This window comes from Diabrotica undecimpunctata, chromosome 8, assembly GCF_040954645.1.
Source record: "Diabrotica undecimpunctata isolate CICGRU chromosome 8, icDiaUnde3, whole genome shotgun sequence".
In the NCBI taxonomy this organism is placed as follows: domain Eukaryota; kingdom Metazoa; phylum Arthropoda; class Insecta; order Coleoptera; family Chrysomelidae; genus Diabrotica; species Diabrotica undecimpunctata.
In genome coordinates this window covers 51,632,569-51,646,255 of record NC_092810.1, presented here as the reverse complement: position 1 = coordinate 51,646,255, position 13,687 = coordinate 51,632,569, and the positions used below count along the sequence as shown (strand labels likewise).

Sequence of the window (13,687 nt, the reverse complement as noted above, 5' to 3'; positions counted from 1 at the left end):
AAGCTTTAACCCTTTCAGTGACAGCGTCCTCCTACGAGGACACAAACTTAATCAGCATCATATTGCCAAATAGCGACATTTAATCCAACGAAATAACATGTTCCCTGTAAAAGGACTATATATTTACTCATTTATGAATGATGGCGCTACCTAGCAGCGAACGCAGTACTAGTGACATAAAGTTGATTACGTCAGTTTCGCGCGAACTGTCCAACCTCCATAAACGTATAAATTTGTTACTGATTTACAAGTAGAATTAAAAGCTGAAATATATATACAATTGGTTTGATTGTAACTAGAAGCTTAATAGTTTATGCTTTATGCGTCCTTGTAAATTTGGTATATTTTTGTAAACATCGACGATCTCCAGGAAGGACAAACGTACTTCATGACAGAAATTGGAGAGTAAAATTTTTCGATTTTAGTTTACTCCAGTTTCGATTTACTTCTAATTTACTTTGTCATCACCATCTGGGCATATTTCATATACTATTTTTAAAAATTTAAGGATCTGTCAAAAACAGCTGTTGGAAATGTCAAAAAGAAAAATGATCATTATGAAATAGTTTGATAACAAACTAGTGAATGTTGTATCTAACTTTGTTGGTATATGACAACTACCTAATTTACAAAGGTGGTACAAAAATAATAAACAATATACAGGGTGGTCCTTAAGTAATTGTACAAATAGAAACCGTAGATTCTACACTTTAAAATATTACGATTTAAGCCAACTTGCTGTAATAAAATGTTGATATTAAGAAAGATACAGGGTGTTAAAGTGGAAATTTAAAATTTTATTTTTCGCTATAACTTTTACATTTGTAAATATTTATGGACAAAAATTTATAGTTGGATGCTTTTGAGAAGGATAAATTATAATTTTATACTTACTTTAATGTAACTAATAGAGGGCGCCACATATGCCACATGTGTGGCATAAATTTGCGCTTAACTTTTTTGCTCTTTAAGTTAGCTCTATTTGTGTTAAAAAATATTAAAGATACATTATTTTTACAAAGAAAAGATATACTTGTTAGTAACCTGAAAATTCAACCGTTTTCGAGATAAATACATTTTATAAGTCAGCTGCACAATAATTCTTAGTTTGATATTTGTGCGGTAAAGCACTGAAAACCTGTAGATACGCATAATTCATAGTTTATTCTTATTAAAACAATTTAAAGATGATAATGTAACATCACAAAATGCTTTGTTATGGGTGCTAAATGTCTTATTGGGGAAAAGATATTTCATCTTCTTCTTTAGGTGCCGTGTCCGTATTCAGACGTCATCATGTTTACAATTTCCCTTTGCTATCGCTTCTTAAGTTTCTATAATGGCGTTGTATTACTTTTTCTCTATTGTAAAATGCTAAATATGTGGTTTATGCAAGATGGTACACCACCACATTCTATAGAGAAGGTAGTTAGAACATACTTAAATTCAACTTTTCTGAACGTTGTATTGGTCGTGGTAGTCATATTCCTTGGCAATGTGTTCAAATATAGACATAATTATTTAATTCATAAAAAAATCCGAAAGAATACTTATTGTTCATTACGTAAATTATTTAAGTACCCATTTTTATTAGGACAAATAGAAACTAGAGCACAGGTAGTGAATAACACATATTATGTGTCCTGTTTCATAATACTTGCTACAAATCTAACCTGAAAGACTCAGCATTTTTACAAAAACATCATCGTTGTTCTAATAACCGATATTGTTATAAATATAGTAAACACACAGGCACTTTAGTTCAGCGTAATATTAGTTCGTTAGTAAATCATAATAGTCCATTTGTTCGAGATGTAATTATAGTTACTCGTAAGCTGTAACGTAATCATATAAATAAGTAATGACATCTTCTGCGACAAATAAGATGTGGTTCCATAATATAACATCTTCTTCTTCTTAAAGTGCCCTCTCCTCAATGGAGGTTGGCTACTACAATTTTAAACTCTTCTCTATCTTCAGCTGTTCTTATTAGCTGTTCAAAATTTAGCCCTGTCCATTGTCGGATGTTTCTGAGCCACGATAGTCTTTTCCTTCCTAGGCCTCTCTTTCCCCGATTTTTCCTTTCACTATAAGTTGGGCATATTGGTACTTATTATTTCTCAGTATGTGGCCTAGGTATGATGTTTTTCTAACTTTTACTGTGTTAATAATATAACATAAGATTTGGATATCCAAAATAATATATTCATCCATTATACATTAAAGCCACCACGTAACCCCGAATTTAATCCGCTTGATTTTGGTGTATGGGGCGCATTAAAACAACGTGTCTATAAGAATCCCATAAACATTCGAAACCAACTATGGGAAGAAATAAATACTGCAGCACTTTCTTTAGAACCAATGATGCTATTTAATATGAGACGATCTTTTATGAAATATATTGACAAATGAATTAAAGAAAATGGTAGACATATCGAACACTTACTTTAAAAAAAAGTTATGTTATTTAGTTTAACTATTTCTTAATTTGGTTTGTAAACAAAATGTTTTGATTATGACTTTAATTTAACATAAAACGTAAAACGTTTGATGTAAAATCCTATTATTCTGTTATTTTGTCAAATCCTATTATTAATTATCCTGCTGATATATTTATTTTATTTAATATTTTGTTAACTATTAACTTTAGTTAAAGGTATTTTATACCAAAATTCAGAAGTATTAATGTTTTTGTCTATTTTTTCTTCGTTGCCTGGAGTAATTGCCTTAGATCAGAATTATGCAGCTGATTTTTAAAATGCGATTATCTCGAAAACTGTTGAGTTTTGAAGTTATTAATAAGTATACCTTTTTTTGTTAAATTAATGTATCTTTAATATTTTTTATCCCAAATACAGGTAACTTAAAGAGCAAAAATTAGGTGCAAACTGATACCACATATGTGGCATAAGTGGCGCCCTCTATCAGTTACATCAAAGTTTGCATCAAATTATAATTTCCCATATTTAAAAGTACCCAGTTGTAAATTTTTATGCATAAATGTTTACAAACATGAAAGTTATAGCGAAAAATAAAGTTTTAATTTTGCAGTTTAACATCCTGTATCTTTCTTAATATCAACATTTTATTAAAGCAATTTGGCTTAAGTCGTAATATTTTAAAGTGTAGAATCTACGGTTTCTTTTTGTACAATTACTTAAGGACCATCCTGTATATTGATATACTCCAACCTAAAGATGTTAGGTTGTATAACCAAATCATCTTCTTGTAGTTCCTTCTCCTATCGGAGGTTGACTATAATCACAGATATCCGTACCTTATTGGCGGCTGCTCTGAAAAGATCTACCGAGCTTTAACTATACCACTCTCTTAGGTTTCTTAGCCGGGAAATTCTTCGTATTCCTATGGATCTTAATCATGTAAGGATTTAATAAGTTTAATTTTTTTCTTAGTATATAAAAATCGGACTGCGAATTGTGTATTTCCTTTTCTGATAATTCAATATACTTAGTTTTTAACTTTTTCTTGTGATTTTACTGGTGGACTACCTAAAGTAACTTTGTCCTTGTATAAGGACATTCAATAAATCAAAAACCAACAGAGCTATAACCAAATTCTATGTTTTAAAATTGTCCAAAAAAATAATGGAAAAAGTCTGGCAAGTTTCAGATTTTTATTTATATTATTTCTTGTAGAGTGACTGAAAGGGTTAAATTATACGTATTTCTCAATAACCGGTACAGTTATAGGAAAGTAATAAAATAATCTTCTTCCTTTTAGACATAAATCTGGATCTGGTAAATTTGCAATATTTGGTCAAAACTGGCATCTGTTGTAGAGCTAAGTGGGCAACGGCTACTTTGTTTTAACAACGCGTCTGAGGCGTTAGTGACAACTAAACTAAAACAATTTTCATAGTTTTAATATTGAAAACTTGTTTAAAATAATTGATTATCTAGTATGTAGCGACAGTTATTTTTTTAATCTGACATGTTTAAGTAATTTAATTTTATTAAGTATTCATGGAAAAATAAGTCCAGTCCCCTGTGCTATAAAACAGCCGGAGACTGTTGACTAGGGGACTGTTATTTTTACATGAATAATTAATAAAACAAAATAATTTAAACATATCAGATTAAAGAAATTGCTGTGGCTGCTTACTAGATAATCATTTATAAATAAATTGTCGTTATTAAAATTCTTAAAATAGTAAAAAAAGCTTACCAGGGGACTGTTTTCACTAACGGCTGGGGCACGAGGTTCAGCAGCAGACGCAGTTGTAGCACTAAACAAAATAACGGTTGCTCGCTTATTGATTATGTACTTAAGAAAGGAACTACAACGGTAAAGGGGTTTTATTATTTCATATGGTCAATGGACCCCCAAAATATGAAAGTGGAGTGCTACCATTTAAAGGGGTGCGTTTTGGAGAAAAAGGTGAATTCATCACTATACACTGGGGTGCATTTGGGTGAATTCTGTGCAGTTTTCGTACATATGCATCTACAGAAAACTTGTTCAAAATTAAATTTCCTATCGAAATGTCACATTTTAATGTTTTCTACAGTAGAATATTTGAAAGGTAATTATGATTTTCTTTCTATTTAATGCCATATTTAATATCATTGCATATACCTAAAACTGCGTATAAAAGAGTTGAACAATTTTTTCGAAAAAATTCTGTAAGGTTGTAGTTGTTTTTATCCTTATTTTTTTTTTAACATAACCAATAGCCTATTAGTTCCACAACAGAAAAAACGTCACACCAATTGCGTTCTGTTTCACGATCTAAATGCTCCGCACCAAAACAAAATTTGAGCGCGGTTCTTAAATTTTAACAGAGGACTGTTTGAATAATTTGAGAACAGCATTTGCACATAGAAATTTTTCTTAAAATTTTATTTTAAAAATATCATGGTGATGCGTAAAAGATGTTTACCAGTTTTTTTATGTATTTGGATATTTTTTATTCAGCTATTAACGGCAAAAAAAAATACTTCTAACAAGATTTGTAATTCTAGAAAAGGGGCGTACTGTGGGCGTACTAGGATCATGGTGATGCGTAAAAGATGTTTACCAGTTTTTTTATGTATTTGGATATTTTTTATTCAGCTATTAACGACAAAAAAAATACTTCTAACAAGATTTGTAATTCTAGAAAAGGGGCGTACTGTGGGCGTACTAGGATACTGTGTTTTGAGGTGTTTGAAATTTATTTATTTAAATATACCATTATTAAATTACTAAATATGTTGTGACGTGCCGAGAATGCCTAAAAATGTATCGTTATTGATAAAAATATTAACATTTATTACATAAAATTAGCTTGGGACAGGGATTTTCTATTTAGTGGAGATTCACCCATATACGTTTAGGATTAATTTTCGTAAGGTAATTATATTAATTTGAATAGTTTTAATAAAGTTAACACACAATAATATTGACGGTTTTGCTAAGTGCGCAGAATTCCCCCACCTTTCCTTAATAATAAATTTTTATGTTACGGAAAAAAAGGAGTATATACCTGACGATTCAAAACAAAAAAAATTAGTAAAGACAATATTTATACAGTCACATGAAAGTTTCGAGAAAAATCACGAGGAATATGGAATTTTGATGGAGGAAACCGAAAAATATTCTAACAAAAAACCTGATATACAGGTGCCTCGGATAAATTTTCTTAAAGAGCATTACAGAGAAGGGAAGAAAATCGGTCCTATAATTTACATGAATTAAACTTACATCCACTCCTCTTTTAATACCCATAACAAAAACTGGGGAAACACTACCGTCGAAGGTATGCGAAATCCAGTGTCCAAAGGGCAGATAATGATCATTGTTCACGCAAGCAGCGAAATGGATTTCATAAAAAAAAGCATATCAAAAATTTAAATAAAAAAAATGGTATTATATTAAGTCCAGAGATTATCACAGTGAAATGAACTATAATACTTATAATTAATAATGGATTCATAAAATACTTATAGCTTATTCAGACGGTACAGATTCGAATTTTTGTTCAAATCGATAAAAATGTCGAATTGCTCAGTCGTCCATAATTTTAAATTGGCACGTTCCGACGATTCGATCGTATCGCTCTCGGAAAATTTACTGAATACATCCAAATTCACATTCGATTTGGTCACTAAAAGCCGTATGTCGTGACACTATTAAACATTTGAATTGAACGTCAGTGGCGCTTGTAACAACGTGAGATCCTTCATATGATTCAAATTTTGTCGATTTAGTCGAACACCAAAAAAGCGTAGGTAAGGAAATTTTTTAATTAGCTGTAAGTATTACAAGATGAATTAAGTGGGCGTCGAAATTTTGATAAGTTTAGTAGAAGCCTAAATTTCAGAATTGAAATAGCTCGAATAGGATTTATAAAATCAAGTCAATGTTTACAAATAAGAAATTAAGTATAGTTATCAGATTGGGGTTCGTCGAATGTTATGTATGGTCCCAATTCCAATATGGGCTAGAAGCTTTGACTCTGAAAGCATAATCTGTAAAAAATTTGAGGCATTCGAAAGACAGAAAGTTTATGAACACAATTAAAATAAGAAAAACATTGTATCTGGGCCACATATTTCGAAACGATAAATATTCTCTACTACACGACATCATGCAAGTAGAGGGAAGAAAAGGCTTAGGAAGAAAAAAGAAATCTTGACTGAGGAATATCAGAGATTGGACTAACCTCAGTGTTAAACAGATATTTCACACGGAAGTCATCGCCAACCTTTGTAAGAAGATGGCACATTAAGAAGTAGAAGCCTGACCATCTTTATGGGATAAAACTATTGATGGTTATAATGATAAACATTTAAAAGCAGCTGTATAAAGAGAAATATATGATTTTAAATTAATGAATATGAAAGAAATTATTTGAACGAAGGCGTATTCCTAACATACCAGCTCGTAGTGTATTGGATATAGACAATTCACCATGTGGCAATGCCCAAGTTAGAAAATATCCCACTATGCAGTGTAGAAAATACATAGACAGCGGAACCGAACAGAATAGTGGTTAAGAAGATTTTCAGAAGAAATGATAGATAGAAATGCATAGCATAATAAAAATTCATATGCCCAGATATAAAACGTAAAAGATAGATCAGATTCTAAATGATGCAGGTCACCTTGTCTTAAGACTACCACCCTAAAACCCGGACTTATTCCACTTGAGTTAGCTGCTCTAAAATGATATGTGACAGATAAAAATATTGACTATACATTTCCAAATGCTGACAAATATTGTAATTACCTTTTCACCAAACTTTCCTAAGAGGGGTGAAACCAATATAGCGACCACTCTACTTTCCAGCGTTATGATCTAGAAAATGAACTAGCTCTAGATTTATTACATAGATGAATTAATAATATATTTGCAGAACTATAGTGGCAATGATAGCGTGGATTCTCTAGAAAATAGCAGTTCCGACACAGATGACGAACTTTTTGAAATTTAACTTTAATCTAGTCTTTTGTCTTTTGTTGTATGTATACAGGATCCCAAAGAAAATTTTATTTAACGTTTTAAGCGTGTGGCGCCAGTTCATATTTAAACAATTGCCAATTTTAACATTTTTTTGTGTTCAATTTCGCTTCACATATACCTTGAGTGTTTTATTTTGAGTTCTTGTATGAAAGTTTATAAGCGCAACTTAGGGTTTCTTCTAAGGGCAAGCGTTTAGTAGTGCAGTTTTACTAAAGAAATATAGAGTTGTAAACAGAGCAGAAGTAGTGCGTGGGATAGAAAACATTCACTGACAAAGAGCGAATTAGAAATATTTTTGTATGAAAGTGATTCTTATTACTCAGATATAGACAATGAATAAGACTCAACAGATTCAAAATAGTGAACATGTTATTGAAGAATGTAGTGACAATGATAGTGTTAACAGCGACCAAAGCTCACTTTAACACTGTGTTTCATATTTTTTGTTTCTTTAAACAAGTTTTTGACCCTAAATATAAACGTTTTAAAGAAGAATAGAAGCAGTTACAACAGTTAATGTCTCAAAGGCACCACACGCCCAGTTACGTATGTCAGATTCGCGCGCCTACAAGGTACGATAACTTTTTTGTTGTAGAACAATTACCGAAATTGTAAAGCACATTTTACAGGTACATACTTATCTTTTCCTACAACAAATACGTAATTCGGAAAATTAGTTTCATTTAAGAAGTTCCTTTACAAATTAAGCTCATACTCTGTAAAATTATTGGACAGAGTATACCAACGAGGCGAGGAGAGAGCGCACTGTTTATCTTTTTTCCCTGAATACATTCTAACTTAGTCTTCTATACAGATGGCAAAATCGCCAAGTCTTAAGCTATATTTGACAAGCAATATCGAGTACAGCCGGAGAAAAGAACTAACCCCAGAGGGAAGAAATAAGCTTTACGCCACTCCAGGTGGAGACACCAGTGACTGAATTCACGAGGAAAGAAGTGACGGAAGTTGGCAAAACGCTCAAAGCAAGAAAAGCGCCTATACTTGTTATTGCGGGTGTGTTACCCATCCACCCAATGGTAAAGGAAAGGGCGGAAACCTACGGGAAGGAAGATTTGACAAATGCGCATTAGGGCGGCTTGGACGAGGATATTAATTCCAAAAATCGGAGAATGGATGAAGTGCGATGACAGAGACACTAATTACTTTTAACAGGGTACGGCTCCTTCAGGGCCTACTTGGAGAGACTAGAGAATGCTGATGGAAACTATACATACTGTGGAGTAGCTGACACCGAATAGCACTGTGTATTCGAGTGCATAATGTTTGACGACGACAAAAAAACAAATTACATAGGAAGGTATTTAGGGTAAGTACAAATACAATAACGCAGCTAGTAATAAGGAAAATACTGAATACAAGGCAAAAGTGGAGACTGTAACTCGAATTTTCAAAAAGAAGGGGTATTAGAGAGGCATCTGGAGCAAACATAATAATAGATATAGAAGACGGGCTATTTATGTGATGCACCGGTCTGTGCATGAGTAGTTACGCGTGAGGAGATGGACCTAAGTTGGTAGGCAGGGAGCTCTGGGTGTACCCGGGAACACAACTGAATCCAAAACACGCCAGTTCATCCTTAACGGGACACGGCCTGATACGTTCTTTAGAAGATTTACTTACCATCTCCTTTTTATATTATACAATTGACATACATATTATTTTAACCAATTTTTATTACGAAATTTGAAAAACAATGTTTAAGATCCTTAAAAATAATAATAATACTGATAAATTCTTATTTTAGATCATTAATTGACCTCACTCTTATATTAGATGCATTATAATTATTGCAAGTGCCAGTCTCAAGCTCATTTGATCCATCACGAACATGCTGTAAATTATTTCTCACAGACGGATGAGATTGTATCCTTTCCGAAAAGTATTCATAATTCTGGCTTCTACTATTTAGTTGAGCCAAGTTTGTTGAACTATTTGGAGGATACGGGGTGTAATAATTGCGAGTATTCGATTGTGGCCTATTAACCTGTCTGTAATTATTCAATGGTGGATTCGAATTATAATTGCGATTATTAATAGTAGGAATTGATCGAGAAGAATTTGGGTAACCTTGTTGGAGATAATTAGATTGAGCATATGAAGGGGGCGGTGGACGTACACCATGGCTGCGTACGTTAGTTTGTTCCGGTGGTACCCAAGTTGTTTGACTTCTACAATAATTCTTTCTCGGTCTTATATCGGGCGTTTTACGAGAGTCATTGTTGTAGACGTTCAAATTAAAATTAATATGATGTTGATAATATTGATAGTTCGAGGGATTGTTCGGCAACATATTATTAATTGGCCTTATATTTATGTTGGGAGGTATTTGATTCATTAATTTTTCAAGTTCGGTGGCATTGGAGAGGGTGTCATTATTGATACCATTTAGATGAATGTTTTGAGAATCACGAGACTTAACTGGAGGTCGTGGGATAGTTGACAAAATATCTCGTAATTGTAAAGATGTAGAGTTACGTGTATTTGAGTTTATAAAGGTATTTGCATGAATTGGCAAATTTTCAGTTACGACAGGTGCTTCAATATACGAATCAAAATTTTCAATATTTAATCCTAATTCAGGTAAGCTTGGAAAACTGGTAGAAGGCAAAGTAACTGGCACGTTTTCATTTGAACATGACGGAAACCGTGTAGGCTGTGATAAATTTATTAAATTGGCTTCTATAGCTGGAGTCACATTTAAATTATGTGACGAATTTATTGCCGAATTGGAATAATCATTATTACAACTACTTGAAGGATCACTAATATTTTCTAGAAAATCTGCTAGCGCTTCGGTATTTAAACGTATTGTAGCGTCAATGTCTAACTCAAGTCCTGGATCATTAAATGTTATTTCTTGCGTTATTTGCTTTTCTGTAGACTGAGGTAAACAAACATTGGTACTATTAGAAGATTGGGTCATTTCAGCTGATTCAGCTGAGACTTGTGCTAATTGAGTTGGCAGAATCGACTCTAGAGTTACTAGTGCTGGTGTAGCAGGTTCTAAAGATATTTCTGGAGTAACTTCTGGAATATTTTTAACATTGACTGCAGCATTATCAATATCAGAAATTGGTGGTTTAATATCACCGGCACTTATTTTCTCTGGAGAATTAAGTACTTGATCATCATTGACTTCTGGAGGTTCTAGTTTAATATGGGATTTTTCCAATTTTATATCTATAGGTATGAGATCGTCCCAATATTTATGTTCTTGTTTAGGTTTAACTCCTTCGTTAATATTATACTTAATTGTTAAATATTTTGCATTACTAATGGTGACAGGAACTACACACAAGCTCAAGAAGGTTTTAAAATTTTTAAGTTCAATATGGTATTCAGACTTGTATGTAGTTATAGATTCATCATTAATAATTACTTTAAAATCTCCTTCCAGTTTATCAACTTTTAAATGCTGGGATGATATATTGGTTTGTGCCTCTTTTTCGGGACACGGTAAATCTTTTATGGCGCTTAACAATTGGTTAATGATAATCTCGTTATTACCATTAGAACTAATATCAATAAATTCATTATCAGGCATCGTTATGTTGGGTATAACGATAGACGACGTAATGGTACTAGTTGCTTGCTCTTCGTCATCCGATAAAATTTCTATTATTTCAGGTACAACTTCAGTAGAATTTTTATTTCCATTTCTAGTATCAATATTTGAATTTTGATTTTTGGTAACCGCTAACTTTTCCTCTACATGACGTGAAGAATCGGCTGTAGCATTATTTTTAGGAACACACAAACATGAATTCGCAAGTAAATCTTGTATACATATATGACTATTATTTAAGTTATTTTTAATATCTGATGAATTTGGTAAACCTTTAAGCTTTTCATCTTCTGAATTTAAATTCACTTGAAGTATTTTTGGAGAAGAAATTTCAATTTTACTTTCTAGCTCTGTTATTGTTTTCGATTTATTCGGAGAAAAATCCCGATTAAAATCTAATTTAATACTACTAGTAAAAGCATCTGTGTTAAATACAACGTTAGGCTCTTTCCTAGCACCAATTAACTGATTTGTCACAGCGGTTTCCTTAAAATTACCCTCAGTCATAGATTTCTCACTAATATCACTAGAGTTTAAAGCTATGTTATGTATTATGGCAGGTGGAGAATTAGGAGAAGTACTATCAACAATTGGAACCTGATGTTCTATAGCACCAATAGATTTAATTAACGATACACTTTTTGGTATTTGAGGATCGTGTATTTCAGCAGTTTGCTTTATTTGTAAATTAGAAGTAATATTCCGATCATTACATAAAGTTTTATCAATGATTATCGTTGACGACAAAGGTTTAATTCCTTCTATATTTGTATATACAGACGAATCTAATTTTTCGCGTTGATTCGATTTTTGTATTTCAGGATCTACATATGTTCCGGCAGTTTGAGTCGATTGCGGTTTAGCATCATTAGACAACGTTTTACATATTTCTTTTTCCATTTTATTACAGTTTGTTTGTTTTAGAGCTTCACTGACTGGTTTTGTTAGACAATCTTCCGTTTGTAAAAGAATATTTGATATTATTACGGGACTCTTTTTTATACTTATATTGTTCGAAATTCTTTTATTATTTAGATGTTCTGATTTACTATTACTATCCGATTTTCTACGATAACTGGTCGACGGATGTTGGGATGCACCTGCTTCACATAGTTTTTTATGAGGAGGAGATACGTCCGCAAGGGAATTTCTTCTCTTACCATACGAAGAGATGCGTTTGGGATCAGACTTGGGAGTCGATATAAGATTTATTATCTCTTGTTGAAGTCTTCCGTCATCTTCGGTATTATTTGTCTTATGGATAATTTCATAGCTGGAAGTATCTTGCACAAATTTCAGACTGATGGGAGAGACTGTATCTTTAGAAATGGAAGAATCTTTGGATGAGCAACAGGCTTTTGAACTTTCGTTTCTGAGAACCTGTTGTGTGTGTTTTGCCATATTTATATTATGCATTCGGAAGTAATTTTGGACTTCATCCATTTCCATTTCAACCATGGGACTAATATTCAAATCTAAAGCGATATTTGGTATTTTTAGACCTGGGTATTTTTTGAAAAGATTGATCACACTCCTGTGCATAGTTTTCTTTCGAACGTTTCGGTAGAGTTCCTGAAACAAAAGAAAAAATAACATTAGAATACTAAATACACTCGTCAGACAATTATTAAATTGACATGAAAGTGATTCTACAAAAGATAATCTTTTACCATTTTTATTTGAATATGATTTCTGGCATGTGGCTGTCCAACATAAAGTCAAATTTTTTAATAAGTTTTTACAGCATTTGTGGACATTTATCTATCGGCAATAACGTGGCGAATGTTGGCCTACAAGTCTTCATAGACCAGGAAACTAACGATTTTCTCATGACACTTGTCGATTCAGCTACGTAACAACTGCTTTTGATACATTTTGTGATAACAATATGTATAGTCGCACAATTTTCAATTAAAGGTGACTAATCTACAAATTTAACTAAACATAACTTGGTGCGATTCACGAGTGTATAGTTCATTGAATAATTTGAAACATCGGTAAATTTATCAATATTTTGCTGGTCTATATATATATATATATATATATATATTCCTTCCAGATTATATATGTGCATAGGCGTAGTGTTTTCTATTTCTTGGGAATATATTTATTACATAGACTTTATTATTAACTTTAAAATAGTTTTGAGGTAAGTAAAGTAAATTGGAGGCAAGTTTATTCTTTATATACTATTAACCCATTAACGGCCGCTTAATATACAAAGAGAAATTTGACAATTAATTTATTAGATTGGATTAAAAACACATAAATTAAGACTAATTTACAACCAAAAAGATTTTTTTTTCTCATTTTCAAGGAAAACAGTACAATTTTTAATAAAGGAACATATTGTATCTTAAATGTAAATTAAATTGTAAGGTGAAAATTTTCGAAACATTCGGGGTGTAGATGCATTGTACACCTTTTACATAAATAAATAGTATTACTTTTGCACATCCTACATTTTTGCACTATCGTCTCTTTTTGTAATGTGGCCAATATTGTCGAATCTGGTTTCATCTGGTAAAGCAAATTTAGATTGACGTCCATGTACCTACTAAGTTTGACAATGATGTAGCGGTTTCTTCACTATTATAAATTATAAATATAAATCTATGTCGGCTCATGCTTTC

At 32.2% G+C, this 13,687-nt stretch overlaps 1 protein-coding gene across 1 annotated transcript in view; it reads right to left on the bottom strand.

Moving 5' to 3' along the window:
- Window positions 1–4,083: 4,083 nt before the first annotated feature.
- Window positions 4,084–13,687, bottom strand: part of LOC140447535 (uncharacterized) — a 73,785-nt gene continuing 64,181 nt past the window's right edge. Inside the window, exon 3 of the mRNA XM_072540238.1 lies at window positions 4,084–12,626. Within this exon, the coding sequence (XP_072396339.1) occupies window positions 9,225–12,626 (3,402 nt within the window). The 3' untranslated portion in view covers window positions 4,084–9,224. The remainder of the gene's footprint in view (window positions 12,627–13,687) is intronic.